General features: G+C 35.7%; 1 protein-coding gene and 1 pseudogene across 5 annotated transcripts in view; one reads left to right on the top strand and one right to left on the bottom strand.

Moving 5' to 3' along the window:
• METTL15 (methyltransferase like 15) overlaps positions 1-27,262 on the top strand; it is a 177,439-nt gene that overhangs the window by 137,079 nt on the left and 13,098 nt on the right. For all 4 annotated transcript variants that reach the window (XM_014545221.1, XM_014545220.1, XM_005873075.2 and 1 more), the window contains 2 exons: positions 727-918; positions 4,772-4,950. In XM_014545221.1, the coding sequence (XP_014400707.1) occupies positions 727-918; positions 4,772-4,950 (371 nt within the window). The remainder of the gene's footprint in view (positions 1-726; positions 919-4,771; positions 4,951-27,262) is intronic.
• LOC102246246 lies at positions 25,896-26,433 on the bottom strand (annotated as a pseudogene). The gene has a single exon (XR_001363449.1). The product of XR_001363449.1 is annotated as a 40S ribosomal protein S18 pseudogene (transcript).

Below are 27,262 nucleotides of genomic sequence, written 5' to 3'. Positions count from 1 at the left end.
TGCAGATGGCATGATTTTCTTATTTTTTATGGCAGAATAATATTTTGTAACTTCTTTATCTATTCATTCACTGATGGACACTTAAGTTGTTTCCATGTCGTGGCTATTGCAAATAATGCTGTTATAAACATGGGGGGGGCGTGCGGATAACTGTTCACAATGGTGTTTTCATTTCCTTTGGATATATTCTTAGAAGTGGAATTGCTGAATCACATGGCAGTTCTAATTTTAATTTGTTTTAGGAACCTCTATACTAGTGGCTATATTAGTTTACATTCAAACCAACAGGACACAAGAGTTCCCTTTTCTCCACATCCTTACCAGCATTTGTTATCTCTAAATTTATTCTTTTTATAGATTTGTATATGCTTCTTTTCCTGACACATAGATTTAATAATTTTTTAAAGAAAAAAATAAATACCTGGCCTGACAAAGGAAATTTTTAAAATTATCATCTTATTATATACCTTCACAAAAGCATAAAACAAATTGTGTTCATTAGCAAGAATAAAATTACATTAAATCAACTCTGGTGTTGGAACCAAAGATGTAGAGTTTCCGTACCCATCTGTCTTTATATAGTATTAAGCATGCTGTTGGCAGTTAGTAAATATGTATTGGTTAAATCATTTAATAATAGGATGTGCTGCTTCCATTGACCATAGACCTTAGAAAAGACTTTTGTGTAACAGCAGTGTTTTCTTCATCTCCTGGGTTTGTCCACAGTAAACAGATCCGAGCTATGCTAGGCCAGTTCAGCCAGGCCGAAGGCTTATTAATGAAAGCTGGAGTGCAGCCAGGAACGCTGGATGGAGTTCTTTTCGATCTTGGATGTTCCTCCATGCAATTTGATGCTCCTGAAAGAGGTTTTTCCCTTCGGAATGATGGCCCTTTGGACATGAGAATGGATGGTGGCAGGTGAGTATCAATAAAGCATTTCTCCACACAACAAGAAATCGATTTCTCAAAAGCACTCTGAATTTAATTTCCCTTTAAGACTGCAGAATTCCCATTACACGCCATACCCAACACTATCCATATATAATAAATCAGTTTTGTTTGATACTCATTAAAGCTTTCAGTGTTTCTCTAGATTTGGGATTCTGAAAGAAAAACCATTGCTGTCTACACAAACTAGTGAGGAGGATAACTTTCACACTGATTATCTTTTTTTATGGACAGTCGTGCTTTGATATGACCTTTTAACAGAGATTGTGACCCATACTTGTCAGAACCTTTTTGTTCTGAGTCTTAAACCTTCTTTTGCTCAAGTTGGCATTCATAGAATGGAGAATGTGATCATAAAAGAAAATAATAAAAATCTTTTAAAAACCAGTGACTAATAGTGAAGGTCAAATATTTTTTCATGTTTGGAGATTGAGGTTTAGCAGAGATACTAAAATCTCAAGCAAATTTTGGCTGTTCTTGATGTCTTGCTAAGGAGGATGCCTTCTGAAATACAATGAACAAAGCTTCTAGTTAATAGTAGTAAACCCCCATATTGTTAATGTAAAGATTTGTCAGCAAATTTTAGTGTGAGAATCAGGGTTCCCGAGATTCTCCCCTAGGAACATGAAAATAAGATTTCCTTTGAGAATGAAACTCTTAATATGTAATGGATGAGATTTAGAGTTGAGAAAATATCTTAAAAAGCAGGTAGACTTCCACTGAGATAGCATAGACTGTAACTTAGCCACAAATATTAACAGATCTGGAGAAAGTATGTGCCGTTCAGAAAGTGGGAGTTGATTCACATGAATTTATAGAAAAAGAAGAGTTAGAGATGTAAACAAGTGCATTGCTAATCCAAGTGGTGTTATGGGAGAGGGGAAGTGGTCAGTCAAATCATGGAGGCTGGTATGTCCCTGTGTTGAATGTGGATGCAACAGGCTTTCTTAACTTGTTGCCATTGAACATTAGAATCTTACAGTATAGTTTGATTTGTGCTATCCCAATTTCAACAACAGCTTTTAGGTCATAATAAGGTTTCATGCAGCAGAAAGAAATTAGCAGATTCAAGGACCTGTGGGTATAGCCCTGTTGTCAGGTGTAGTCTTCACTATAAGGCAATAAATAAATTCACACTTAGGTTAATATTTTCTTTGTAAGTCCGTGACCTCTGGAGGACCGATGAAATCCCTTAACCTATTAAGTTGGGGTAGGGGACAGATTCTGTATCTTGACTTTTTGTTGTTATTGTTTTTGTTAATCCTCACTTGAGGATATTTTTCCATTTTTTTAGGGAGAGTAGAAGAGAGAGGGAAAGACAGAGAGAAACTTCGATGTGAGAGAAACACATCGATTGGTTGCCTCCTGCAGGAGCCCTGACCAGGGCCTGGGCCTGGGAGGAGCCTGTAACCAAGGTACGTGTCCTTAACCTTTGGTCCACAGGCCGACGCTCTATCCACTGAGTCAAACCAGGTAGGGCTGTATCTTGACTTCTACACCATATAAATGCCTATTCTGAAGCCTCCTAGAAGCCCTCTGGCTTTCAGCGTGTTGCCCCTTTGGCCTTGTACTAACATTAGATAAAATAAAATTATGCCTATTATCCACTGAACTATATTGAAGAAAAAACATTTTTTATTTTCATACTTGAAAGTAGAAAGGTATTGTCAAAAATTGCTAAGTACATCCATACTAATTTTAGAACTGTCCGATTTGAGGTGAAATCCATACTATGGAATCTGAGTTTATCATCGTTCACAAGGTTCATTCTAATACTCGGTGGTTTGGGCAGTTGAATTTACAACTAGGTAAGATCTAGCAGGGATTGTGTCGATTATGCCAAAAATGATGATTGGCAAATCCAAGAATGGGAAAAATCTAAGGGACATGGACAGGCATTGAGCTTCCCTATGGGCTGTTATACTATGTGTTTATGATTATATGCACCCTTAACTCTCTCAATAATTCTATGAGGTAAGTATTGTTACTTTCATTCACAGGTTAGAAATTGAGGAAATTGAGGCTCCACTATATTAACAATCTTACCCAATCGTAAAGCCAGGATTCTAATCTAGGTCAGTCTGACTCTAAAGACAAAATCTTTATCCTTAAAGCTATTATTGAAGGAGCAAAGCCTATTTATATAGAAACCAGACTACCGTGTAGGATGTTCATTGTTCTTGGGGTGCCATGCATCCAGGAAAAAAAAATATTTGAGAGAGGGAGAGAGAGAGAGAGAGAGAGAGAGAGAGAGAGAGATGGAGATGATGGCAAAATAGGGGACAAGCCAAGGACAAAAAAATTTTCTCCTGGAGGACCTAGGCATTCTAACGAGGTGCAATGAAGTATATTTAAGGAAGGATTTAAGTGTTTCTTAAATCTGATTTGATCCTCAGTTCTTAAAGATGCCATATCTTTGTTAGTTAAATTTCTCACAATGTGGTACCAACAATCAATCCAACATATTAACTACACGAGTAGTAACTATACTATTAGCAAAGCTATCTTTCTAATAAGTAAGGTCTCGGTTAACTCATCACTTAGAATTCCTGGATCCATTTTTCTAAGGTAAGGTAAGCTGGCATGGTCTGACAAAGTGAATTCTGTTTCCTGTTACTATGACTTATTTGGGCACAGTTTGATATTTCTTTGTCTTCTTCACCTGAAATTACCATCTAGGCTTGTTTAGTACTGTTTGTTGATTACCAAGTGTTATCCCATGATGTCTTTTGTCCTGGAAGTAGAAGCCAGTATTGTTAAACATTTGAAATAATACACATGATTATCATTAAGATTGTTCTAGTTTTTGTGAGGGAGGCTGACCAGCAGTATCTTCTTGTACAGTAGTCCTTCTTATCCCTGGTTTCACTTTCTCCCCTTTCAGTTACCTGAGGTCAACCATGGCCTGAAACTATTAATTGGAAAACACCAGAAATAAGCAATTCATAAGCTTTAAATTGTGCACCATTCTGCAGAGCAACATGAACTCTTGTGGAATCCCACACTCTCTTGCCTGGGATGTGAATCATTCCTTTGTCCAGCATATCTATGCTATATATGCTAACCACTCATTAGTTGCTTAGTAGCCATCTGGGTTATCAGATCAATTATAGTGGTATCACAGTGCTTGTGTTCAAGTAACTTTTATTTTACTTAATAATGACCCCAAAGTGCAAGAGTAGTGATGCTGGTAATTCACATACACCAAAGGTGCAATAGAGTGTATGTATGTATGTATAGGAAAAAACATAGTATGTATAGGACTCGGTTCTATCGTGGTTTCAAGTTTCTGGTGGGGTCTTGGATGTATTCCCTGGGATAAGGTGGGACTCCTGTAATGATTTTCTAAGTCAGTTTGTACTCCAATAATATAAGTAGTTGGTTATTGGACAGTCTCGGGTTTATTTAAGTTCCTGAGATTGAGGCTCATTTAAGTATCAGTTAGTACCCTTGTTATTTCTATACAGAAAAAATGTTCAAGCAACAATTTAAGTTTTGAACAAACTAAATCCAAATATTTCTGCTATTTTAGTTTAGGGAAAATCTGCATGAGCAGTCACTTCTTTGTGAATTAAAGGTTAGTAAACTATTTTAATTTCCTGCTGCCCATGACCTTGATGAACCTCACACAAAGAGTCCGCACTTGCTCTAATGACGGAAAGCTTATTTTATCCCTGTAAGATTTCAGTCTTTGACTTTAAAAACCTCAGAAGCTCTCTTAGCCTATGTTTGTATGCCTGACTTTATGTCTCAGTACTCTGAAGTTTCACCTCTTGTCAATGAAACTGACGTCAGTGAACTAATTGGTTCTTCTTGTGCGTAGGTACCCTGACATGCCCACCGCAGCTGATGTTGTGAACGCTTTAGATCAACAGGCACTTGCATCCATCCTGAGAACATACGGGGAGGAGAGGCATGCCAAGAAAATCGCTTCAGCAATCGTTCAGGCACGCAGCATCTACCCCATCACCAGAACCCAGCAGCTTGCCAGCATCGTCGCAGGTACCCTCATTAATTCTGAACAGTGTCTGAGAGGGAGAAAAAAAAAAGAATATATATATATTAATCCCCCAAACTCCCAAAGGGTTTCATTTGTACTTAAAATCATGCAGGCGTGAATCTTGCCTAAAATCTTTGGTTTTGCAAGCTTCCTCCCCACCCCCAACACCTCTCCCCCACACACAATTTTAAAATATACTGTAGTTTGCTGATTAGTTTAATAATAGATTTTTTTTACATGAGATAATTTATCATTTGTGCCTACCAAGGTGAAGCGTGGAATAACAAGAGCAAAAAAATTCCTTGATTCATCACAGTGCTTGATAAGCATCCTGTATAAGATCTGACATTACCTTCAGTTTCACATTTCTGCATTTTAATATTTTGGGCGAAAGGAGAATTGCATTGCCCAACTGCTAAAATAAAATCCAGTGACTCATACATCTATTCTAAACACCCGGCTAACAAAGGGTATGTGATGTATAGGTTATTCCACTTGGTGAATGCTAAACTAAATCAGCCTGAGGGGCTTATTGAAACATTTCATCTTTTTTTGCTGTTTGCCACCATAAACCTCTTGAACCTAAGTCTAGCTAGGAGGCGCTTTATTATAGCCTTTCTGTTTGAAGCCAAAGTTGTCTCACAGCTGTATTTCATGATGAAAGTTTCCCTAGACAAAAATACAACTTCTGCAGTTGTTATTTCACAGAATTCCAGTGGTAAATTATTTGTCTTTTTGGACCTTCTGAAGCCATACATTTTTTTTATTTACCAAATGTATTGATTTCTTTTCAGTCGTTTCTCTTAAGTTAATTAAATAGCTAAAGACATAGGAAAAAGCTTATAGAAAGCTCCTAGTATTGGTTGTTTCTATCTTAATATTATCCATAGTTTAAGGAATAAAACTTAATTATGCATTTATTCAGATCAAGATTTAAAGATCATATAGCAATTGTCTTATGACATGATTTCATAAAAATATATTCTTCTTAGTTATGCTAATAAAATATAAAAAGTTGACTAAATCTTCAATTTTTTAAGTAGCATACCTCAGGGCCCTTGAAATTTAACATTGAGCAACTTCCTTAAGGCAAGTTATTGCAAAATTCTCATAGGTTATGTCAACATAAAATATTTCATGAGATTTTTCCCCATAAAGAGTTTATACTAGCAGGCTAACATTAAATTCACCCTCATCTCGTCTCCCTTTCTTTTTCCTCACTTCATACTCACTCACATGTCTGCACCTTATCTTTTCCATCAGACATTAACTAGTTCTGTCTCTCATATTGAAAAGAAGGGCAATGAGATGTCACATTTTTTTTCTATTCACAAGTAAGTCCAGAATTTTATGGTGCTGAAAATGAGGACTTGAAATGAGGGTGTTCTAGAGGTCTTTCAGTGAAAAAAATCTTATCTGGTAACTGAAGAAACTGAGGCACAGAGAGTGTCAACAGTTTCTTCAAAGGTACAGCCTAATTAATGGCAACATCAGTACTAATCTAGAGTTTGGAAGCTTGTGAATTTGAGGCATAATTGGGAATCTGCCTTTAAGAAATTAACTTTTCTGTCTCAGGTTCCTACTCAGCAAACTTGGGGAAATAACACTGTTTAGATAGAAGTTGCATGAAGATGTAGAATAGAAACAATGTAAGTGTTTTCAGGAAGATATGATATGAAAAACATACTGGGGTTGTGACAAATGATATAGTAAAAGTGATGATAATCATATATGTGTATATAAAACCCCATTTTAGTAAATTCCACTAAAAGATTTGAGTTCTCCCTAATGAGTCTATTTTTATGGCTCATATCAACCTCTAATAAAACTTTATTGATGATGATAGAATTCTTTAGTAAAGAGAAAATAGAACAATGAAATTACATTTTAAAGCTCATTTGTTTAAAAAAAATGATTCAGGAGAGGCTGCTATATACCAGGGCATTATAATGAGTACTAAGAATAGATTGGGGAGAGAATCAGATAGATCCTCTGTGTTCATGAAGCTTATAGACCAGTAAGTGACTGAATAACAACATGGTTTAAGAAGCCTATATTTGTAGTGAAAAACCTTCTTATTTATTGTAGTCTGAAGTTATGAATGTGTGGCAAGTAGAAAAAGCTGATGCAAGTGTAGAATTATATAATATAGTTAAGTATATACATATAGACTTAGTATGAGAAAAGAATTGAATGTATCTCAAAAATTTGCATGTTCATTATACCTTGAAATTGTAATGTTTTCAGTATTTTTGTGTTAAGTACAGTATTAAAATTAACTATACCTGTTTGTTTTTTAACGTTACTATAGAAGATAACATGTGGATCATAGTTTTATTAGATGCACTGCTCTAGATGATAAGTATTGTGAGGCCACTGCTGTGACTTCCTTACTCATGACTGAGCCCACAGTGCTTCTCACAGTTTCCTCCCTGAGAAGGCATTTAGTAACTACTTTTTCAAGGTTAATGTATAAAATAAATAAAATGCACAGAGATCAGGAAGATTCTGCTGTTATAAAGTTTGTAGTCAGTGAAATAACATCAATGTTAGTAAAAATTTGATGTTTGGTCTCATGAACCATGACTCTCCCATACCAATATGGTCTAATATCAACACTAAAATAAATTAGAAAATCACATTGCCCTCCCAGTACTTTAGTTTATTCATCTTCAAAGTGAAATAATATCTATTTCCTCCCTCATTTTTTAGTGATGCTGTGAATAAAAGTAAAACTCTGAAAAAATATTTTTTATTAATTAAAAAGCTTTAAAAAATGGGAAACTATACATATAAAAACTCTCAAGCTCTTCAGCAAAAAAAAAAAAAAGACTTATGCACTTAATTTTGAAAAAAATGGCTGTGGTCTAGACTTTGCAGAATTAATGTATATTTGATTTGTGTAGCCTTAAAAACAGGATTGATGCTAGACATCTCTTTGAGTAAGAAGTCTGATTTATTTTCCTCAATAAGCTGTCCATATTCTATGTAAGAGCTAATCTGTATTCTGTTGCTCTTTCCATTCTGTCGATACATCAAGGAAATCACCATTTAATCTTAATTGTTAAATTAAATCTAGTTTAATAAAATATATTAGTTTAACTTTTGGTTCTACAACTTACTTTCTATATAAACTTGAACAGAACTTCATCTTTCTCATCTTGAAGTGGAAGTGAATAATACTTATGATGATGATCATTGTTATTTTTGTTTAGCAAACATAACCCTACTAATTATTTTTTTCTTAAAATAATATTGATATTCACTCTCAGTTTCCAATCTGATGCCAAAATCAAAGAAATATACCAATCACTTTTCAGATCATTGGGGTTTAGATTCAAGTTCACAAAATAGATAATTAATTCACTGATAATAAAAAAAATCACAGGAGGCTTATAATATCAATTTTTGAATGGGAAAAAGGAGATGGGGAAGCTTTTTAGATACATTTGACTATTGTTGATTAAAATGTGCATAATTATTATTCTTTGCCTGAAACTTTTATATAACTTTTATTCTGACTCATGAACTAGGTACATGGCTAGAGCTTAATGAACGCTTGTTGAACAAATAAATCAATAAAAAAAAATGTGTACATTCCCAGCCAAAGTAAAATGAGAAAAAAGGGGGGAAAGTCTAAGTTGTTAGGTGTTACTGAGAATCAAGTATAGTCTGCTCTTCACTTTGAAGAGGAGAGACACCCTGAGCATCAAAGTCCTCAGGGAAAATTAAAGTTGCTTGAGGAATAAGTGAGATTTCCCAAGACACAGACTCAAAAGTCCTCACATTCTATTTCTTTTATTTGCTTTGTGAACTTGAGCAAGTTACTTATGTCCTCTGATCCTCATTTACTCATTTGGAAAATAGGGACAGCTAATTCTTGTTATGACCATTCATTGGAAAGTTCTCTATGAATTTTAAAGTGCAAATACACTGTATGCATTGCGTTCTCTTTTCCAGAACTAGAGCTCAATCAGGTGCACCAAACAGAACCCTGAGTGTGGCTTTCTCCCCAGGAATACCTGTCCATAGCCACACAGTGTGATCAGTGATAGGCTGATACTTATATTCCAAGCTGTTCTTCCTATAGGAGTTATGGGACTTTTAGCAAAGAGAATAATAATCATTTTCTGCATTGGTACACTTAAGGAGTATCTTTTTCACAGTCGCATTGGAGGTTCGTGCCTCAAGTTGTATTTGAAATCAGTCTTTTTCCAGCAAAGTTTTCAACAGCCTTCAAAAGAAAAAATAAAATAAAACATTCATCCTAATTTAGTGGAACATAAACTTTTTCCTGATGAAATTAATCAGACTAGATTACCATCCCTTTACTATTTCAATTATCTACATGTTACCTCCTCCATCTTCTCCATAAAGCACTCTTTATATTAGCATTTCCATGGTTAAGAAATAAATGACAATGTCAGAGAGCTCGGTTATCGCCCTGGTAGAAAATGGTATGGATGTCACACCTACTGTCGAGTTTAGAAGGCTTGCCAGTGAGTCACAGCAGCCACTGCCACTGCCTGTGCTAGTGCACTTATTCTTCTGTCACTTTAAATTTCTTGAGTTCAATCTGTTATACACAGTACGTGTTAGCATTGTAACTTCATGCCAACTAAATTATCAAATGACATTTCATAAGTAAACTTATTTCTTATTTTAATAAGTAATCTTCCCAAGAGACATTCTGTACAATGAATCCAACTCAGAAGAGAATGAAATGTGGGGGCGGGGGAGACACAAAAACCTGAAAATCTTTCTTCCTCCTAAAAGAAATTTGGCTATTCTCAGTTGAAAGTGTCAAGTGAGGACCTGGGAGTGTTTCAATCCCAAATGGCGTGGCCATGCCTAATTTAATGATTATAATGGTAATATAATAATACATCATGTTAGCTAATAATTAGTGAATCCTAGACACTATCCTAAATTATTTTCATGTGTTAACTCACTTAATAAGAACAAGGACCCATCGGGCAGATGGATTTTATCCTTATTTTACAGATGAAGCACAAAAAGGCTAGGTAATTTGTCTCTTGTCAAGTAGAGCTGGAATTGAAAGCCAGTAATCTCACTCTAGACTCTGTGCTCCTATGTGTAACCCATCTCTAGATCCCTTACTGATGATTAGGATACAGCATGAACTGCCCAGCCAGCATTGCTCAGTGGTCCAGCTTTGACTTATGAACCAGAAGGTCACAGTTCAATTCCTAGTCAGGGCACATACCGGGTTACAGGCTCCATCCCCTGTGGGGGTGGGGGGTGCAGGAGGCAAGCAATCAATGATTCTCTCTTATCATTGATGTTTCTATCTTTCCCTCTCCCTTCCTCTATGAAATCAATAAAAGTATATATATTTTTTTGAAAGATATAGCATGAACTGTTGCTGGAGAATGCTGAAAGTTCTGTCTTCCAGGATCTCACATACTCATGTGGGACACAGTCGTACAAGCAACTTCTGTTGTCCTGAGATAAGTACTGTATATAATAGAATCATGAACAAAAAAGTATGAGAACCAAAAAAGGGAACAATTGATTTTGATGTGGCAAAGGGTTTGAGTTATTGAAGAGAGAGATTGGGTAGACCTTACAGACATTGAGACCTTTGAGTAGAGCCTTTTAGGGGGAGAAGTGATGGTTATTTAAAGAAAAGTCCCTGACATCCAATAGAAACTCATCAAGTGCAGAAATGAAAAGATGAAAGAACAAAAAATAAATAATCAGGTAATATTTCTGCCAGTTGAAGAGAATAAAAGACAGACAATACAGTGTCCAATCCCAGGACCTAATACATTTCTAAATGCCTAGAATTCCCTCATTATCTTGGGATCCTCTGTCCTAAATGTGACTTTGAGTTGGGTCTGATTCTTAGTATAATTAGTAATTCAGCAAAACCAAGTCCTCTAGATCTTCCTGATTCTGGCTGCATTTCAAATTTCATCTATAGAATAAAAAAGAAAATGCATCATTTTACCTCTTTACTCCATTTCTTATTACTTTATACTTTGTGTGCTTCTGCAAGTGAAAATTAAAGTGATCTGGCATTGTATGTTCTGCACATTAGCAGTTTTCACATTGATATTAATTTTGTAAAGATCATTATAAATAGCCTGGTCATTTTGTTCTTCTCTTTATTGATTTAAAAAAGAAGAAAGATTATTTGTTCGTGTAACTGTTACTCAGAAGTTTTAAGAATTTGGTGGTAGATATTTGCAAGAGCTCTTCATTTGAGAACCAAAATCAAGTAGTTTTACATATTAATTGTACTACCAACTTGTTTTTTTAAATTGACATGATTCAGATTTTATCTAGATGGTAGGTATAATGACATGGGTTTGCTTCACCCAAAAAAGTACTGAGAGGATCAACAGTGTGCAGCAGTATTCCTAAAAGTAGTCATTTCAGACATTGACTATTATTTTTGTATGTTGGGAATGTTCTTTGAAGAAAGCATCTGTTTTTATTTTCAAAGTATAAAATGTTCAAATCATGCCAAAAAAATGTCAAAGAAAGAGAACCACAAATGTTACTACGTTGTCAAAAATTAAATATTGTATTTCTAGTGCTGGGAAGGGGGGAATAATGGTTGAAAAAAGTTTGATGTCCAAACTTTAATCATAACTAAAAATTAAGAATAATACTTCCAAGTTATTTTCTATCATCTTTTGCTATGTGCTGAATTAAAAAATTATAGACTATGTAGAAAAGATATTTCTCAGAATTTAAAATAGAGAAATCTATGTTAACTTTTTATGACTTGCCTTTCCCTTCTCTATTTTTGTTTCACTATTTCCCAAATGCTTTCATTTCTTTTATCCCTGTAATCATTACGTCACTATATTGTCTCACATATTTTTTAATATATATTTTATTGATTTTTTACAGAGAGGAAGGGAGAGGGATAGAGAGTTAGAAACATCGATAAGAGAAACATCGATCAGCTGCCTCCTGCACACTCCCTACTGGGTATGTGCCCGCAACCAAGGTACATGCCCTTGACTGGAATCGAACCTGGGACCCTTGAGTCTGCAGGCCGACGTTCTATCCATTGAGCCAAACCGGTTAGGGCTGTCTCACATATTTTTAATCACTTGGAATCACTTCTATCATATTATAACCTGGAGCACAGATCATCTTTCCTTACGTGTGTTTCGTATAATAGCATATAGGACACAGTAAGCAATAGGATACATTTGCTGACCCTCTACATTTTGCTAACGTATAATTACTCATTTAATGACTTTCTTATCAGCTGGATTATAAGCTCTATGAAAGCAAAAATTAGGCATGTCTTCATTGCTACATCCTCAAGACCTGATACAGAATTAGGCTTATAAAATTGTTTAATTATTTCTTGAATGAATAAGTGAATGTCCACTTCATAACTTTGTGATGTTTAGAAAATGGGGAGGCTAGAGACAACTAATAGAGAAAAATCTTATAAACAACCAATTTCTTCAGCATACGGGCACTTTCTATTGGTCTGTAGACTCCAACCTACAATAATAAGAGAAACTTAATTTTCCCGACACTTGTAATATCTTTCCTGTTCTCTAGAGGGTAAATCAGGTTCAGTATGTCATACAATACTATGTCAGTCTTCTGTATTTTCAATTTCCTCGTTAGCAAAGCAGGGAATTTAAACCAACATTGAGGTGAGATACTTATTTCATATACATATTCCACATTCATTTAATCATCAAGTATTTATTGAGTCCACTTTGTGCTAGGCACTCATGAAGGAACATAAGTGACTAAGGCAAAGCTTTCACCTCAAAATTAACAAAAAGAAATTTTTACTAGTTAGTAGTCTTCACAGTTGGTGCCTTTTTGCATATATCAACATGTTTACTTTTTTTTTTCTTTCTTAGCTTAAAATTACTTCTTTCTTGGATCATTCTCCTTCTTACCCAAGTACATATTTGGAGACATTTTTAATGAGGCTCCATTCTCATACTTTGTCTAAATGTATCTTTATTGTGACCTAACTTTTGAATGATAATTTAGTTGTGTATAGAGTTATGAGGTTTATAATTAATTTTACTCAGTGCTTTGAGGTATGATTTCATTGTCTCTTGGCATTTTATGATTGATGAAAGATCTACTTGTCATTATTTCATACTTGGTCTTTTTCTTTTTCTAGCTACCTTTAAGATTTTTCTATCTTTGATGTTTAATTGTCATGTGCTGGGTTGTGACTCTATTTTTATTGGTCATTAGTTAAACAGTGAGCTTCTTTAACGTTTCTTCATTCCTGGAAATATAAGAAATTATTTCTTTCCATATTTACTTTCTCCCATTCTTCTGAGTTCTGTACAATAGTTATTCACCATGTTCTCATATTTCCCATTCTTTGTATCTGTGTGTTACAATCCAGGTAAGATCCTTTTCTAATTCACCAAATTTCTCTTAAAATATACCTAATCTGTTTAACCCACTTGTTGAATTTCTAAATTCACTTGTCATTCCTAAAAATTCTATTGTTTTTAAAATACGCTTGTTCTTATTATTTTATTATAGTCTGTATTGATTATTTTTCATTTATTTTTAATGTAGCAAGTATAGTTATTTCCTATTTGTGCTCATTTGTTCTATTATCTCCAGTTCTTCCTGTTTATTTCATCTGCTGATTTTATACAAACATACACAGAAAATGTATCTAGCGAGCGCATCTTCAGTGGGTTATACATACATATCCTTTTTCTGGAACCCAACATGTGGTTTAATGCTTGCTTTTTCCTTTCTTCCCTTCCCGTCTCCTACCTAATCATCTACCAGCCAAGCAAAGGTGTCATGTTAGGCACTTTAGGTTGCAGAAGTCAAAGACACATTTAGGCAAACTTAAGTAATAAAACATTATCATTAGCTATACATGATAGTAAGAAGAAATTGTTATAAAGCTATTCATACTAATAGGAAAGACAGTTATTTAAGCTACATAGCCAGGTCTCTGAGAGACTAGACAACATCTCAGGGCTTATTTAGGGTACTACACAATTTCCCCATTAAACTATTATGTTGCAGAAAACATTGTTGATTCCCTGCTTTAGTCAATTACCATTATTTTGGTTTGGCTACTCTCTATGTCTAGCTTCTAACAATTACAATTAACTTTTTTCTAGGGTTCAAGGTTACTGCTTACTCAGATCTTTTATTTATGTTTTTTACTGTCTCATGACATCTACTTATATTGCTTTTATTCTTTCTTTTGGTTTCTGCTTCTTTTGTCAATTGCTTCTGTCTTGCTCCCTCCTTTCGCCTCTCTCTCTATCTCTCTCTCTCCCCCTGTGATTCAAGCTCCCTAAGATAAAGGATCTAATTTGGCCTTATTTATCCTTAGCTTTTCCTTGTTTGGCAGAGTTTTACACTTGCTTCATTTTAAATGGTTGCATTGGCTCATAGGTATTTACGTGGTGATAGCATGGTGACCAGAGCTTAAGGAACTGCCTTGGACAGTCCTGCTCATTTGATAGATTCCTTCTTAGGATTACAATTATTTAAATAATGCTTCAAAGAAGTAGTTCTTGAAATTGGCTATAACTAGTAGTAATTTTAATTTTTCTTTAAAAGTTTCATCTACCTGTGTAAACAAAATGTCCCCTATAATTCATGTCTTTTTAAATAGACTGTTATCTTAAGTTAACTTGCATGTCTTTGACTGTGCTATATCTTCTACCTGGAAAAAAAGAAAACTCTCCTTTCATCTCCACTGGTTGAAAACATTGTCACCTTTAAGGCCCAGCTTAAATGCCACTTTATATTTTTTCTGATTTCTTCCCTGATCTCCCAATTTGGGTGTTGTCTCTGATTTAAACTACCATAGTAGTTTTTCCATCTTTTCTCTTCCCTGTGGCAATGAGGCACAGCAGGAAGAACACAGGTTTTAGAATCAGACGGAGCTGCATTCAAATCCTGTTTCTGCTATTTAATGGTTGTGTAATGTCAGCAAGTTATTAATCCCTTCATGTCTCAGTGGGAGAGATAAATAATTATTCAAATAAATTATAAATTGTGTAAATGTCATGATGAAAAAGTACAGGGTAAATGAGAGACTATAGTAGGGGGACATAGCCTGGTTAGGCATTTTGGGGAGACCTCCCTGAAGAAGTGTCCTTTAAGCAAAGAGTAAGAATAAGAAGCCAAGTGACAAGTCAATAAGATAAGAGTTTTCAAGACAAAAAATAAACAAAGGCCCTTCACTCGCTCTCACTTTTTAAAAAATAATTTCATGTTTCATGTCACGATTTGTGCCCTATTAATAAGTTTAATGCTCATTGCCCTATTTCTACTGTGACATTTTATAACATAATTTTGATGTTGCTAGCATCAAGCTAGTGTATCTGTTAAGCTATACCACTCTAGTAATTTACTAACCTTTTCTGCTAAAACATTGAAATTTTAATAAACCAGGACAAGCACTACTCTTTTGATTCTAACATTTTTTTTGATTCTTTACTTTTGATGACTTCCCTTTTTCTACTTTTCTTGCCTTTTAGCAAAATTTTAAAGATATATATGTGTGTGTGTGTGTGTGTGTGTTATAAATTTATATTGCTATATACTATATCTCCCTGTGATATGTTCCCAAGAAGTCTAAACTCTACTGCGATATTGGACATCTAAAAAAATTCTAAAATGAAAAAGCAGAATATTTTGCCTTTCCCATTATCTATGATGGCATATCTCCTCTTTCCCTGTTGCCTCTCTAATTATACTTTTTCAGTACTGTTTTCTTTTTCTTTCTCTGCTTGTGCCTTTATTTATTTTACTTATTTATTTGCTGGGGTTCAATCCATGGTTCCTTTCTCACTATACGTGTGATGGACATATACATCTGTTCCACAGATCTTACATCATCGGCCTGCCCATCTATAGCTCAAGTCTTCTGAACTTTAGACCAGTATTTGCCACAACTTCGTGAACATAGCAATCTATTTATCCCACAAGCATATAAAGTCCCATCTTCCAAATCTCACCTTGCCTAATGCCATTTTGTTTCCAATGCACCTCACCACATTTACCCAAAAGCCCAAACCTTTAAGTCAAACTGGAGCTGAAGTGAAAAAGTACATCACTAAGACTTTTCAAATCTGCCTCAAAATTGTCTCTTAAATCCTTCTTGATTTTTTGTTTGTTTGTTTGTTTCTTTTACTGCCATTGCTTTATCATCTTTGCTATCTGTATTTAGTCTTCTAACTGTACTGAGTACCTTTTGTTTCTCCAAGCTCCCTTCAGCCCATGCTCTACCATAGTTATATTTATAAAATTCAAATCTCATAGTATCACACCTCTTCTTAAAATCCTTAATAGGCCCCCTATCATCTGTAGAGTAAAAATTAAACTTCTTAACATGAAAAACAAGGCCCTCATTTTCTGGCTTCTGCCTGACTTTTTAACCTAATTTCTCCATCACCCTCTCCTCTCTCCTACCTCCCCACAGGCCATGTCTACACTAAACTGCTTCCCATTCCTGTTCCTAGAATGCACCCTCTGCTTTCTCACTTCCATCCTTTTGTATATGATCTGCCTCTGCAGGATATATCCTTCCTCACCTTCTCCAACCAACGAGCCCTCCCAAAATCTCTCCACTTTTTTCAAGACTTGGCTTATACCTGGCTGGTTTTGCTCAGTGGTTGAACATCGACCCATGAACCAGGAGTTCACAGTTCGATTCCAAGTCCATGCACATGCTTGGGTTGCAGGCTTGATCCCCACTAGGAGGCAGCCGATCAATGATTCTCTCTCAACATTGATGTTTCTATCTCTCTCTCCTTTTTCCTTCCTCTCTTTGAAATAAATAAGTTAAAAAAAACATTTAAAAAAAGGAATTTTATATATCATTCCTTTGGATCCTTCTGAACTTTCCTTTTTGCCATCTCCTGAAGTTGCTCACTTTTTCAATATGTCTTCATATACCTAATGAACTTTTGCTTCATTACATGGTGTCTACCTTTTAGAAATGGTGAATTCTTCAAGGATAGACTGACCATATCTCATGTACCTGAATAGTCTCAGCACCCATCTCTTAGGGAATATGTTAAAGGGGTCAACAGGCTGGGTTAGAGAAAGCAAGAACTATTAAGTCAGGTAGATTTGAACTGCCTCTGTCCTTTACTCGCTTTGTAAATTGGGCATTTTTTACCTTCTGTGAATCTTTGTTATTTTCATCTGCAAAATATGGATGATAATAACTGACTCACAGGATTCTTGGATAGCTAAATAGAGACCAATTTCTAGTAGATATCTATTTTTAACTTGTTGAGTGAACACATAAAAGTGAGTGAGTGAGTGAGTAGGTGATTGAGTGAGGGATTAATGAATGCATTTGAGTGAATAGAATAAATGCTATAAAACATTTTATAATGGACTCACCAGGAAAGACTTTCAGTGCAAGCAGCAGCTGTCTTGGTTAAGATGTCAGCACACAGAGATGCTAGCAGTCTAGGAACTGGGACCCGAAGCTTGGGAAGCAATGTGAGAAAAGCATGCCTTTTTTATTGAAAACAGTATTTCCTGCTGTTCCTTTACCTGTGGTCGGCAAACCGCGGCTCACGAGCCACATGCAGCTCTTTGGCCCCTTGAGTGTGGCTCTTCCACAAAATACCACGTGTGGGCGCGCACGTACAGTGCAGTTGAAACTTCGTGGCCCATGCGCTGAAGTTGGTATTTTGTGGAAGAGCCACACTCAAGGGGCCAAAGAGCTGCATGTGGCTCGCGAGCCGCGGTTTGCCGAGCCGCAGTTTGCCGACCACTGCTTCTCCCCGTTTTTATTCATCACATTAAGGAACTCTAAGGATGGGCTGGCTGCCAACTCATTCAAGGTATATCATCATCTCATTAGCCAATGACAAGTTACCCTCACACAATAAACTCTAGGCTTAGATTTTGAAAAGAGAATGAGGTTATTATTAATAACATAAATTATTATTGTTGAATGGAAATGTATATTGTCTATTATTATGCAATGAACTATTTTAGAGACAGCATACATTACAGTGATTTTTTCCTTTAAAAAAGTTAAGGTTTATGTGGAGTTCACTGGAAAGGATTGGTCTAGACCAGGGGTGGGCAAACTTTTTGACTCGAGGGCCACAATGGGTTCTAAAACTGGACTGGAGGGCCGGAACAAAAGCATGGATGGAGTGTTTGTGTGAACTAATATAAATTCAAAGTAAACATCATTACATAAAAGGGCACGGTCTTTTTTTTTTTTTTTTAGTTTTATTCATTTCAAACGGGCCGGATCCGGCCCGCGGGCCGTAGTTTGTCCACGGCTGCTCTAGACCCCTATGGGCTGGTGGTACTTATCTCAGATTTTGAAGCTGAGAATGATAACCTCACAGGTAGGATTTATAAGTTGTTGACTTCATCTCTGTACTCATTAGATGCAAAATGGATTTTGATGACAGATTCGGTTTATTAAGCCAATATGCTACATTGCTATATTGCTTACCCATTTTTCTTTACTGATCGTTTTTTGTTTATTTATTTGTTTGTCTTACTTCCTCATTACCTTTGCATTAGTGATCTGGGTTCATGTCTCTGCGTTCTACTGTGTCACTGAGTAATGGAAAAAGAAATTAATTTTGTAATTATACAAAAACTAGGATTCAAATTTCAGCCCTACTATTTCCTGTTTGAACTTGGATAGTTTACATGGCCGTTCTAATTCTCTCTAAGATAGGGATAATGGTTCCTAACTTATAAGATTGATGTGATGATTAGAAATTATATTTTTAAGCTACCTATCCTAGTGGTAGACATATGCTAGGCTCTTGACAAAAACTAAAAAAATGGAGAATTTATCTTAGCTAGAATCTACTATACAAACATGCAAAAATAATTAAAATTCATGATTATATGGAAAATATTAGATTTTCTCTATTATAAAAGAAGCATTTTCATTTATAAGTCATACATTGTTAAGAATTATAAATTTTAAAAACCTATACCGTTCTACCACCATAACACAAATATTATAACTTTGCATATTCCCTTTATCTGTCTCTATTCTCACATTTTTTGTTTGAATGTATATAATTTTATTTTTTCACTTGATATTTTATCATGTTACTTAATTTTTATGCCAGTATACTACATATCAGTAAGAAATATATAATGTATATTGATCATATTCTAATAATCTCATTATTAGATTTTTAGCTTACCTTCTAGTGGAGCCTATTATTAAAAAGCCATATGATAAATATTATTGTGCATATTTAAGGGGTTTTTTGAGGGGGGGAGTACTTACTTTCTTGGCTAAATCCCCTAAGTAAAATTAATGAAATGTTGTTTTTCAAAATGGATACACAGCTTTTTAGAAATCAAAAACCTTCATTGGGCATTATCTAAATCACTGTTCTTAAACAATTTAGGAGGATAGAACATGCAGAAAAAATAAAAGGTGGGAGTGACCAAGTCATTGTTAGACTTGATTGTGGTTGAAAAAAGGGAGATATTTATAATCTCTGATTTAATTAAAATCTATATGCTAATTGAACCTTGGAGAAATTGAACATTTATTCTTTAATTCAGTTAGATAATATTAGTCTTTCAACAAGCCTGTTATGAGAAAAATGATAGCATACAGTCTTGCCTTTTGGAAGTAACATACCATTCCTGCCTTCTGGAAGTTTCTATTTCAGTGGAAGAGATAAATATATTTTTTAAAAATCAACATAGTACAGTTGAAAAGTGTAACATTGTTGGTTAACTTTGCTACAGGAAGGTGGGCAACTGTACCTTGAAGCATGAGGATTAATTGTGAGTGTATGCTGACCTCACAAGAAAAAGGGGAGCACTGTTAAACACCTTTTCTGTTACCATCTCCTAACTATGGAAAGTGTAAATGGCCCAATGTTGAGAGAAGACCTGTATGAGAACTATTCCTAAAGGTTCAAATAAAGCGTCTTATTATGGGTCATAAATATGCTACAACTTTTACTTACAATTCTGCTTTCAGTTTACAATATCTGGCAAATAGGCCTCAGTTCCTTCTTAAAGATTTCATAATTAAATTTAATATTGATCACTAAATAGGTAATAGGAATCATGATTCAATGTAGGTTGTCTCATCTATACTAAGCATTTTAACACATAGGTAGTATAGAATTATTAAAAATAATGTATGAAAAATATCCATTCTTTCCTTTCATTCTGAGTATGTTTCTTATCTCATCTCAGCAGGTAATGTTCCTTGTTACCTTTTCTGCTCAAGCCTACAACTTTATTTTTTCCCTAATGTAGGAGCATTTGTAAGCCTCAGCCACCCATAGTGAGATCATGTTGTCATCAGACTTAACCTGGTAGGAGTTGGGGATTAGATGAGACTCCAAAGAAGTTTAAAAAGAACCTCACTGAGTAAAGCCAATTTTATCCAGAACGATTCAAGTTCACATTTTAATTAACAGTTTGAAATTTGTAATATTACTTCAATTTCAGATGGGTGAGAATTTAACACTATATTAAAGGAGCCCAGGCAAAAGGACACAAGTTGCGTCACAGAGACTTATTAAATGTGATGGAAATTCAGCAAACGAATGCTGGCAAACAGGTGCAAGAGCTGAATTAATTTTTAAACCCTACCACTCAGGGGGAATTGCAATGCATCACGTTGACAGCCACAGCACGTTGTTAATTTCATTCACAAGCTTAAAAACCTCAATACATTTGAATATGTGAACGTATTAAATTTCAAAAATTGTAAGTAGCATAAGGGTGTCCCAGGACTAAAAATGATAATTTCTCTCTGGGACTTCCAGTCATTTGTCTAGCCAGAAGCATGGTGTTTTTTTATGAATGAAATCTATCTTACCACTTCCACATACAAATTGTGTTCTATTATTATATGCAGTGCAGGCTGTTCCTAAGCAAGGTTTTCTCTTACTTTTAATATGAAATCCCTTGTGAGTCAGAGGAAAACTGAATGCTCACTGATCCAGTTTCCAAATTCTGCTGTCATGCATGAAGGGGGTTCTCAGTCTATATTCCGTTGGTGCTAAGTGGTGATGGTACTCCTGGAGTTAAAGAAAAAGACAGCAAAACATAACCAAACGAAGAGGCTTATGTGATGGTATCATTAAAGGTCATATGTTGTAAGCTGAAACCTAACTGAACTTGATGTTTTCACCAGGAGTTGACCTATTCTGAAGTCCCTGGTATACTTGAGAATTTGATAGAAGCCCTGGAGTATCTCTACATAAGACTGCACTTACACACAGCATGTTACAAAGTTTTCAGGGAGTTCATGAATTTCCACATTCAGAATGCTGTGTATGGTGCATCTTGATCTTTGTCTGAAACTAGAAGAGTATCTCTTACTGGATTGAGTGGATTTTCTCCCCTGCCACCTGCTGTGCACAAGGCCCTAGACATGGGAGTGGGGATAAAGGAAAATAAGAAAAGATCTTTGGACTTTTTATAGCCTAGTAGTGGTTCATATACAATAGTGTAGAGTGGTAACTTGTTTGATGGACTATATACAAAAAGTTATTTGCGAAAGCTTTTGGAGAAGATGTCGCCTTAGTGAGTATTAAGGATGAGTAAGTAGAGAGAAGAGCATTCTAGACTAAGAATGAAAGCAAGGAGCACCACTCTGTCATTACTAAAATTGTGTGTTTACAAGAAACGTGTAATAACAAATGTATGGAAAATCTTTTGGTTTTCTCTCAGCATTTCTCAAGACACTTTAAAGAAAAAATAAAAGAAGCTGGGTTTAGCCATCTGAGACCCTTATTATTCCTAATCATACACAAGCTTGTCCCCTCATTTTGTTTAGCTGGAGAATATTAAGCACTCCTTTTTTAGAACATAAACACAAATATAAAGGGCCCCCTTCCTAAGAGGTGAGTCAGGAAAAGCCCAGTAAATACTGCATTGGATGAGTCCACAGTCTTAATGAAAAACACAGTAATCAGTACTTGCCCAAACGTCTTTTGATAATGGCACCAGTAGCAACTGTTTCTTGTTAAATCCACTATCAAGAAAACTGGTGAAAAAGAGAGACAAATGCACAGTCTAATAACCTGAGCTAACAATACATTATTTTCAATAGAATGAAAAGGACAAAAGCCTCAGGTATTCATTACGGTTCCCAGGGTAAGCGACCAGGGCAGTGGCTGCCTTCACCAGATGTGCAGTCTCCAGGCCGACAATACCCATCTCCCCCAGGGAAATGGGGAGAGAAAGCTAAACTCTTGCAACTTGATGCAAAGTGATTTGGGTTCCATTACAGCATCTCTCAGTAAAAGGCTATTCAGTCTTAGAGTAAAGATTCCACACTCATTTTCTCCCAGAAAATGAGATTGTTATATAAAACACCAGACATGGAATCAGAGCTTCTGGAAATCACTCTAAACCATATGATTTCATCTTAACTTCCTTAAATTCTAATCAGGAAAAAGGAGATGATATGGTTTGGTGAACATACCATCTTAAAGTTGTTGCCTTGTTTTGGGCACACTGAAAGACAAGAAAACTCAAGAACGTTCTCAAGAAACTGAGAAATTACAAACGAATAAAGTATGTTTGCTTGTTTGTATGCTGCTCTGGGCTTCCAGGGTGTGTTTCTCTGGTGAACTAGCCAGAAATGTTATGCCTTTCTTCTGGGAAAGTTAGAGTCACTCTGTAGTACAAAAAAAGGGCATGTGGGGGTCGACTTCATGTTAGAAAGAGCTGAGTTTCCATTTGACTTCTGTGAACTTGAGAAGAGTCATTTAACCCCTCAGTTTTTCACCTTTACATGGAAATAAGGATATTTACTTCTTACCTCTCTGAACTCTTATAGGGATTTAATGACAAAATTAAGATATGTGAAAGATGATTAACATAAAATCAACTTTCAGTATTTTCCCAGTTGTATAAACCAGAAAATAAATTCTATGGGATAGATAGTTGTTATTACAAATTAAAAGTATCTCTTTCAAAGAGTTTAGAAATGCTAGGTAAACAAAGTTAAATAGTTATCTACAGAGTTCTACCATACTAATGGGCATTGTGGATCTCCCAAAGGCAGGTGTAGCATGCTGCATTTATTACACTTACTTGACAACAGACATTGGGGTTGGAAGCCTACTTTACAGCCCTTTCCCCAATATTTACATATCATTCTCCTCAGTGGATGTGAATTTTCTTGAGGACAAGCACTACCTCTACAGAAACCTTTTAATCCCCAGTGTTTAGTACATTGTGTATAACAAATACTGGCTAAATGAATGAATTTTGTATTATTATTCAGGATGTAATTACTGATTTTTACTAAATATTATTGGTGTCAATTTTTATCTAAATTTCTAGTAGCCTCAGATTCTATTTATTTAAGTGGACTAAATATACTGGGTTTTCAAACCTGAGAACACAAAGGGTATGGTTTAAAATGACTCACAAATACATCTTATCCTTGTGGAACTATGCTTACAAAAGAAAACCGGTGCAGGAAAGTGCTCCATGAGAACTACAGCAAAGGAATAAGAAAAAAATGGAGAAAAAAATTGTGTGATTAAAAAGCCAGAATAGAAGTTGTATACTTGGGTGGCAACAGAAATCTGGAAGTTTAATTATGGAAAATAATTTCCTGGCCAGGTGAATGCAATCTGGAAGTTTTAGGTTAATGAAATGATGTTTCTTACAATTTTTACCATCAGTTATTAAAAATAATCAAGGTCAAACTAAAAAATCTCATTCCTATGCCATGCTAGATCTTAATACTTTTAAGGCCTAATCTCATTCCTATGCCATGCTAGATCTTCATACTTTTAAGGTAACTTTATAAACTTAGAAGGGCACCTTTAAATTATATGTAAGGAAAATTTTGTACTTCATTTTGGATGCTGTGACATTTTAGTCTGATGTCCACATCAATACACATTAATTACTCAGATGCTTCAGGGGTATTCAGAAGCCCTCTATCCCACCTACTCTGTTAGTCCAGGACGACAGTATAATTAGTTTGGCCTTGCCTTCAAATCAACACATCAAATCCCTTCCTCACCTACCATTTTACTGCTGAGAATAGTAAGTAAATAAATGTGTGAATGGCATTTCTTAAAGTGACTACTTTATGCCAAGTATCTATAATAATAAAAGCATAATATGCTTCCTGACTAAGCGAGGGCTGCAGCCGCCATGGCTGCGAGGGAAGGATCCAGGCAGCCGCGGGAGGGAGGGATCCAGGCAGCTGCCCGAGGCTGCAAGGGCCTACTCTTGCACGAATTTCATGCATCGGGCCTCTAATATATATTTATACACACACACACACACACACACACACACACACATATACATACATACATACACACACACACATACATGCTGGTGTTCCTATCTGTTTTTTTTATTTGATCTTCACAGTAATCCTATAAGAAGAGTTATCTTCCAGTGGGGAAACAAACTCAGAATTGTTATTGCCTCACATTAAACAATCAGAAAAATATAAAAGATCTGATCCATGAACCTAGTTTCTTCTTTCTAAAGTTGGGTGCCATTTCTTTTACCATGTTGTTTTAATATAAGTATTGTCATTTCTTATGCTTTTCCATAGGGATGATTAAAATGTATATGTATAATCAGTACTTACAAAGAGCCTGAGCATGACTTAGGTGAAGACAACTATTACACTCTAATGAAGAACATGTAAAATATTAATGGGAATGCTATGTTCCCTGGAGGCTTTGATATTATGATAGTGTAAGTTTTATCCAAATCAATTTAGAAATTTACTGCAATTCCAGTCAAAATACTTATAATTATAAATGTTATTGCTTGTAATTTTAATTTGGATTAATAAATATATGAATTACCCAAGAAAAGTTGAAAAGAAAGGAAAGATAATGGGGTGAGAGGAACTTACCCCACCCCATAGTCAAATATACTAGAAAAATCAAAAGAAAGAATCATCCTGTATTGGCAGAAGAATTGAGAACTATATCAATGAAACACAACTGAGAATCCAGAAGCAGATCTGGTTTGCATATAAAAATGTAGTATGTGATCAAAGTGGTACTTCAAATTAATAGGGGAAGAATGTACTTTTAAATAAATATGATAATTGGCTATATAGTTTGTAAAAAATGAAGTTAGATCCCTATCTCATACCACACTAAAAATAAATTTCCTGTTAATTAAATACTTAAATGTAAGAAATAAAACCAGAAATATACCAAAAAAACAGAGTTGATAATCTATAGTCTTGGAGTAGGAAAAGTCTTCCTAAACTTGATAAAAATATTAAAAAACTTGAAAAAAGTCTATACAGACATTTTTTATTTCTGTATGGCAGAAAACCTCAAAGTACAAAGGCAGTCACATTCCAGGAAAGATATTTTCATTTATATATGAGAGACACAAGGTTAATGTCTTTATTTTATAAAAAGCTCCTTCAAATCAATAAAGAAAAAGTAACATCACATTAAGAATATGGACAAAGAGTTTGTTCAAGCAATTCATAGGTCAAATCAGATGGTCATTGAATTTGAGCAGATCAGATGCCCAATTCTGCTAATTGCCAAAGAAACACAAATTAAAACAACTGTGAGCTATCATTTGCCTACTATTAGACTATTCAGGGTTAAAAAGAGTAATAGTTTTTAGTACTAGTGAGAATATGGGGCGACAGACTCATATATAATTGATGGAAGTAAATTGGTATAATCTATTTAGAAAGTAAATTTAGAAAGATTTATCCAAATTTAAATGGGCATAAATAGCCTTTGACCTAATGACTCTAATCCTATTGTAACAGGTTCACATACAGTTAAACAAATATTTTTCACAGATTGTGACTGTCTTTTTACTTTGACAAGTTTTTCTGCCATGAAAAAATTTAAAATGTGCAGTTCACATGTTTACTGCAATATTTTTTGTGTTAATGACCAACAGGGTCCTCATGACAGCTAGCATTCCCTGGCAATGTCCCCAGAATTAGCAAGAAAAGTCACAAAGGAAGCCATAGGTGTATAAACTATTTATTAACAGACGAGGCCTACAGACTTATTTCTTCTTGGACACACCCACAGTGCGACCCCGGCGGCCTGTGGTCTTGGTGTGCTGGCCTCGAACACGAAGACCCCAGAAGTGGCGCAGCCCTCTGTGGGCCCGAATTTTCTTCAGCCGCTCAGGTCTTCACGAAGCTTGTTGTCCAGACCATTGGCCAGGACCTGGCTGTATTTCCCGTCCTTCACATCCTTCTGTCTGTTCAAGAACCAGTCTGGAATCTTGTACTGGCGTGGGTTCTGCATAATGGTGATCACACGTTCCACCTCGTCCTCTGTGAGCTCTCCTGCCCTCTTGGTGAGGTCGATGTCTGCTTTCCTCAACACCACATGAGCATATCTCTGCCCTACACCCTTAATTGCAGTGATGGCAAAGTCTGTTTTCCGCTGCCCATCGATATTGGTGTTGAGTACTTGCAAAATGTGCTGGAACTTCTCAGGAATCACTAGAGACATGGCGGCAGCGGCGTGCAGGCCTCCTGTGGAAGAGTGGCAGGTTGGATTCTTGGTCAGGACATATCTAGATTGCAGGTTCAGTCCCCAGTCCTGATGCCTATGGGAGGCGGCCAATCAATGTTTCCCTCTGGCATATATGTTTCCCTCCCTCCCTTCCTTCATTCCTCTCTCTCAGAGCTCAAGGTCAGGAGATGAGGTCAGAGAAATGGAAGTAGTATGCGGAGGTTGCATATGACATAGGGACATTGGCCAAGGTAAGAACTTCCGTTTCTATTTCATGTGACAGGAAGGCACTAGTGGTTTAAACAGTGGAATGGCATGATCTAATTTTTGTCTCGTGATTAAGTAGAAAAGATGATGATGGCTTGATAGTGGTGGAGTTGGTGAGAAGTGGAATTCTGGACATGTTCCGATATAGAGCTGTCAGAATTTGCAGATGTGAGAGAAAGAAAGAGTAAGGATATGAAACTGTCAAGAACCTAAAAAAAATAACAATGACAGCAAACCTGATCTGGAATGTAAGAATGGAGTGCCTCTAATGAGGCAGAACTGTTTTACAATTGTCTTGAACATCTAGCATCAGTGTCATCTGTCATTGATTTTCCCAACATCAGTGTGAGTGAAATGCCAAATAATGTCTCAAAATTGTATTGAAATTAGAACTTATCCCACAGTGGACTTAATGTGCATATACTTATTTTTAAGTATACTTTTTAATCTTTATTGTTGAAAGTATTACATATCTTCCCCTTTTGCCCCCACTGACCCCTTCAAGCCTGCCCCCACCCCAGGCCTTCACCACATTACCATCTGTGTCCATGGGTTATACATATATGCATACAAGTTCTTTGGTTAATCTCTCCCCCCC

The sequence above is a fragment of the Myotis brandtii genome, unplaced genomic scaffold (genome assembly GCF_000412655.1).
Source record: "Myotis brandtii unplaced genomic scaffold, ASM41265v1 scaffold399, whole genome shotgun sequence".
Taxonomy (NCBI): Eukaryota; Metazoa; Chordata; class Mammalia; order Chiroptera; family Vespertilionidae; genus Myotis; species Myotis brandtii.
This window is presented reverse-complemented; position numbering and strand designations above follow the sequence as displayed.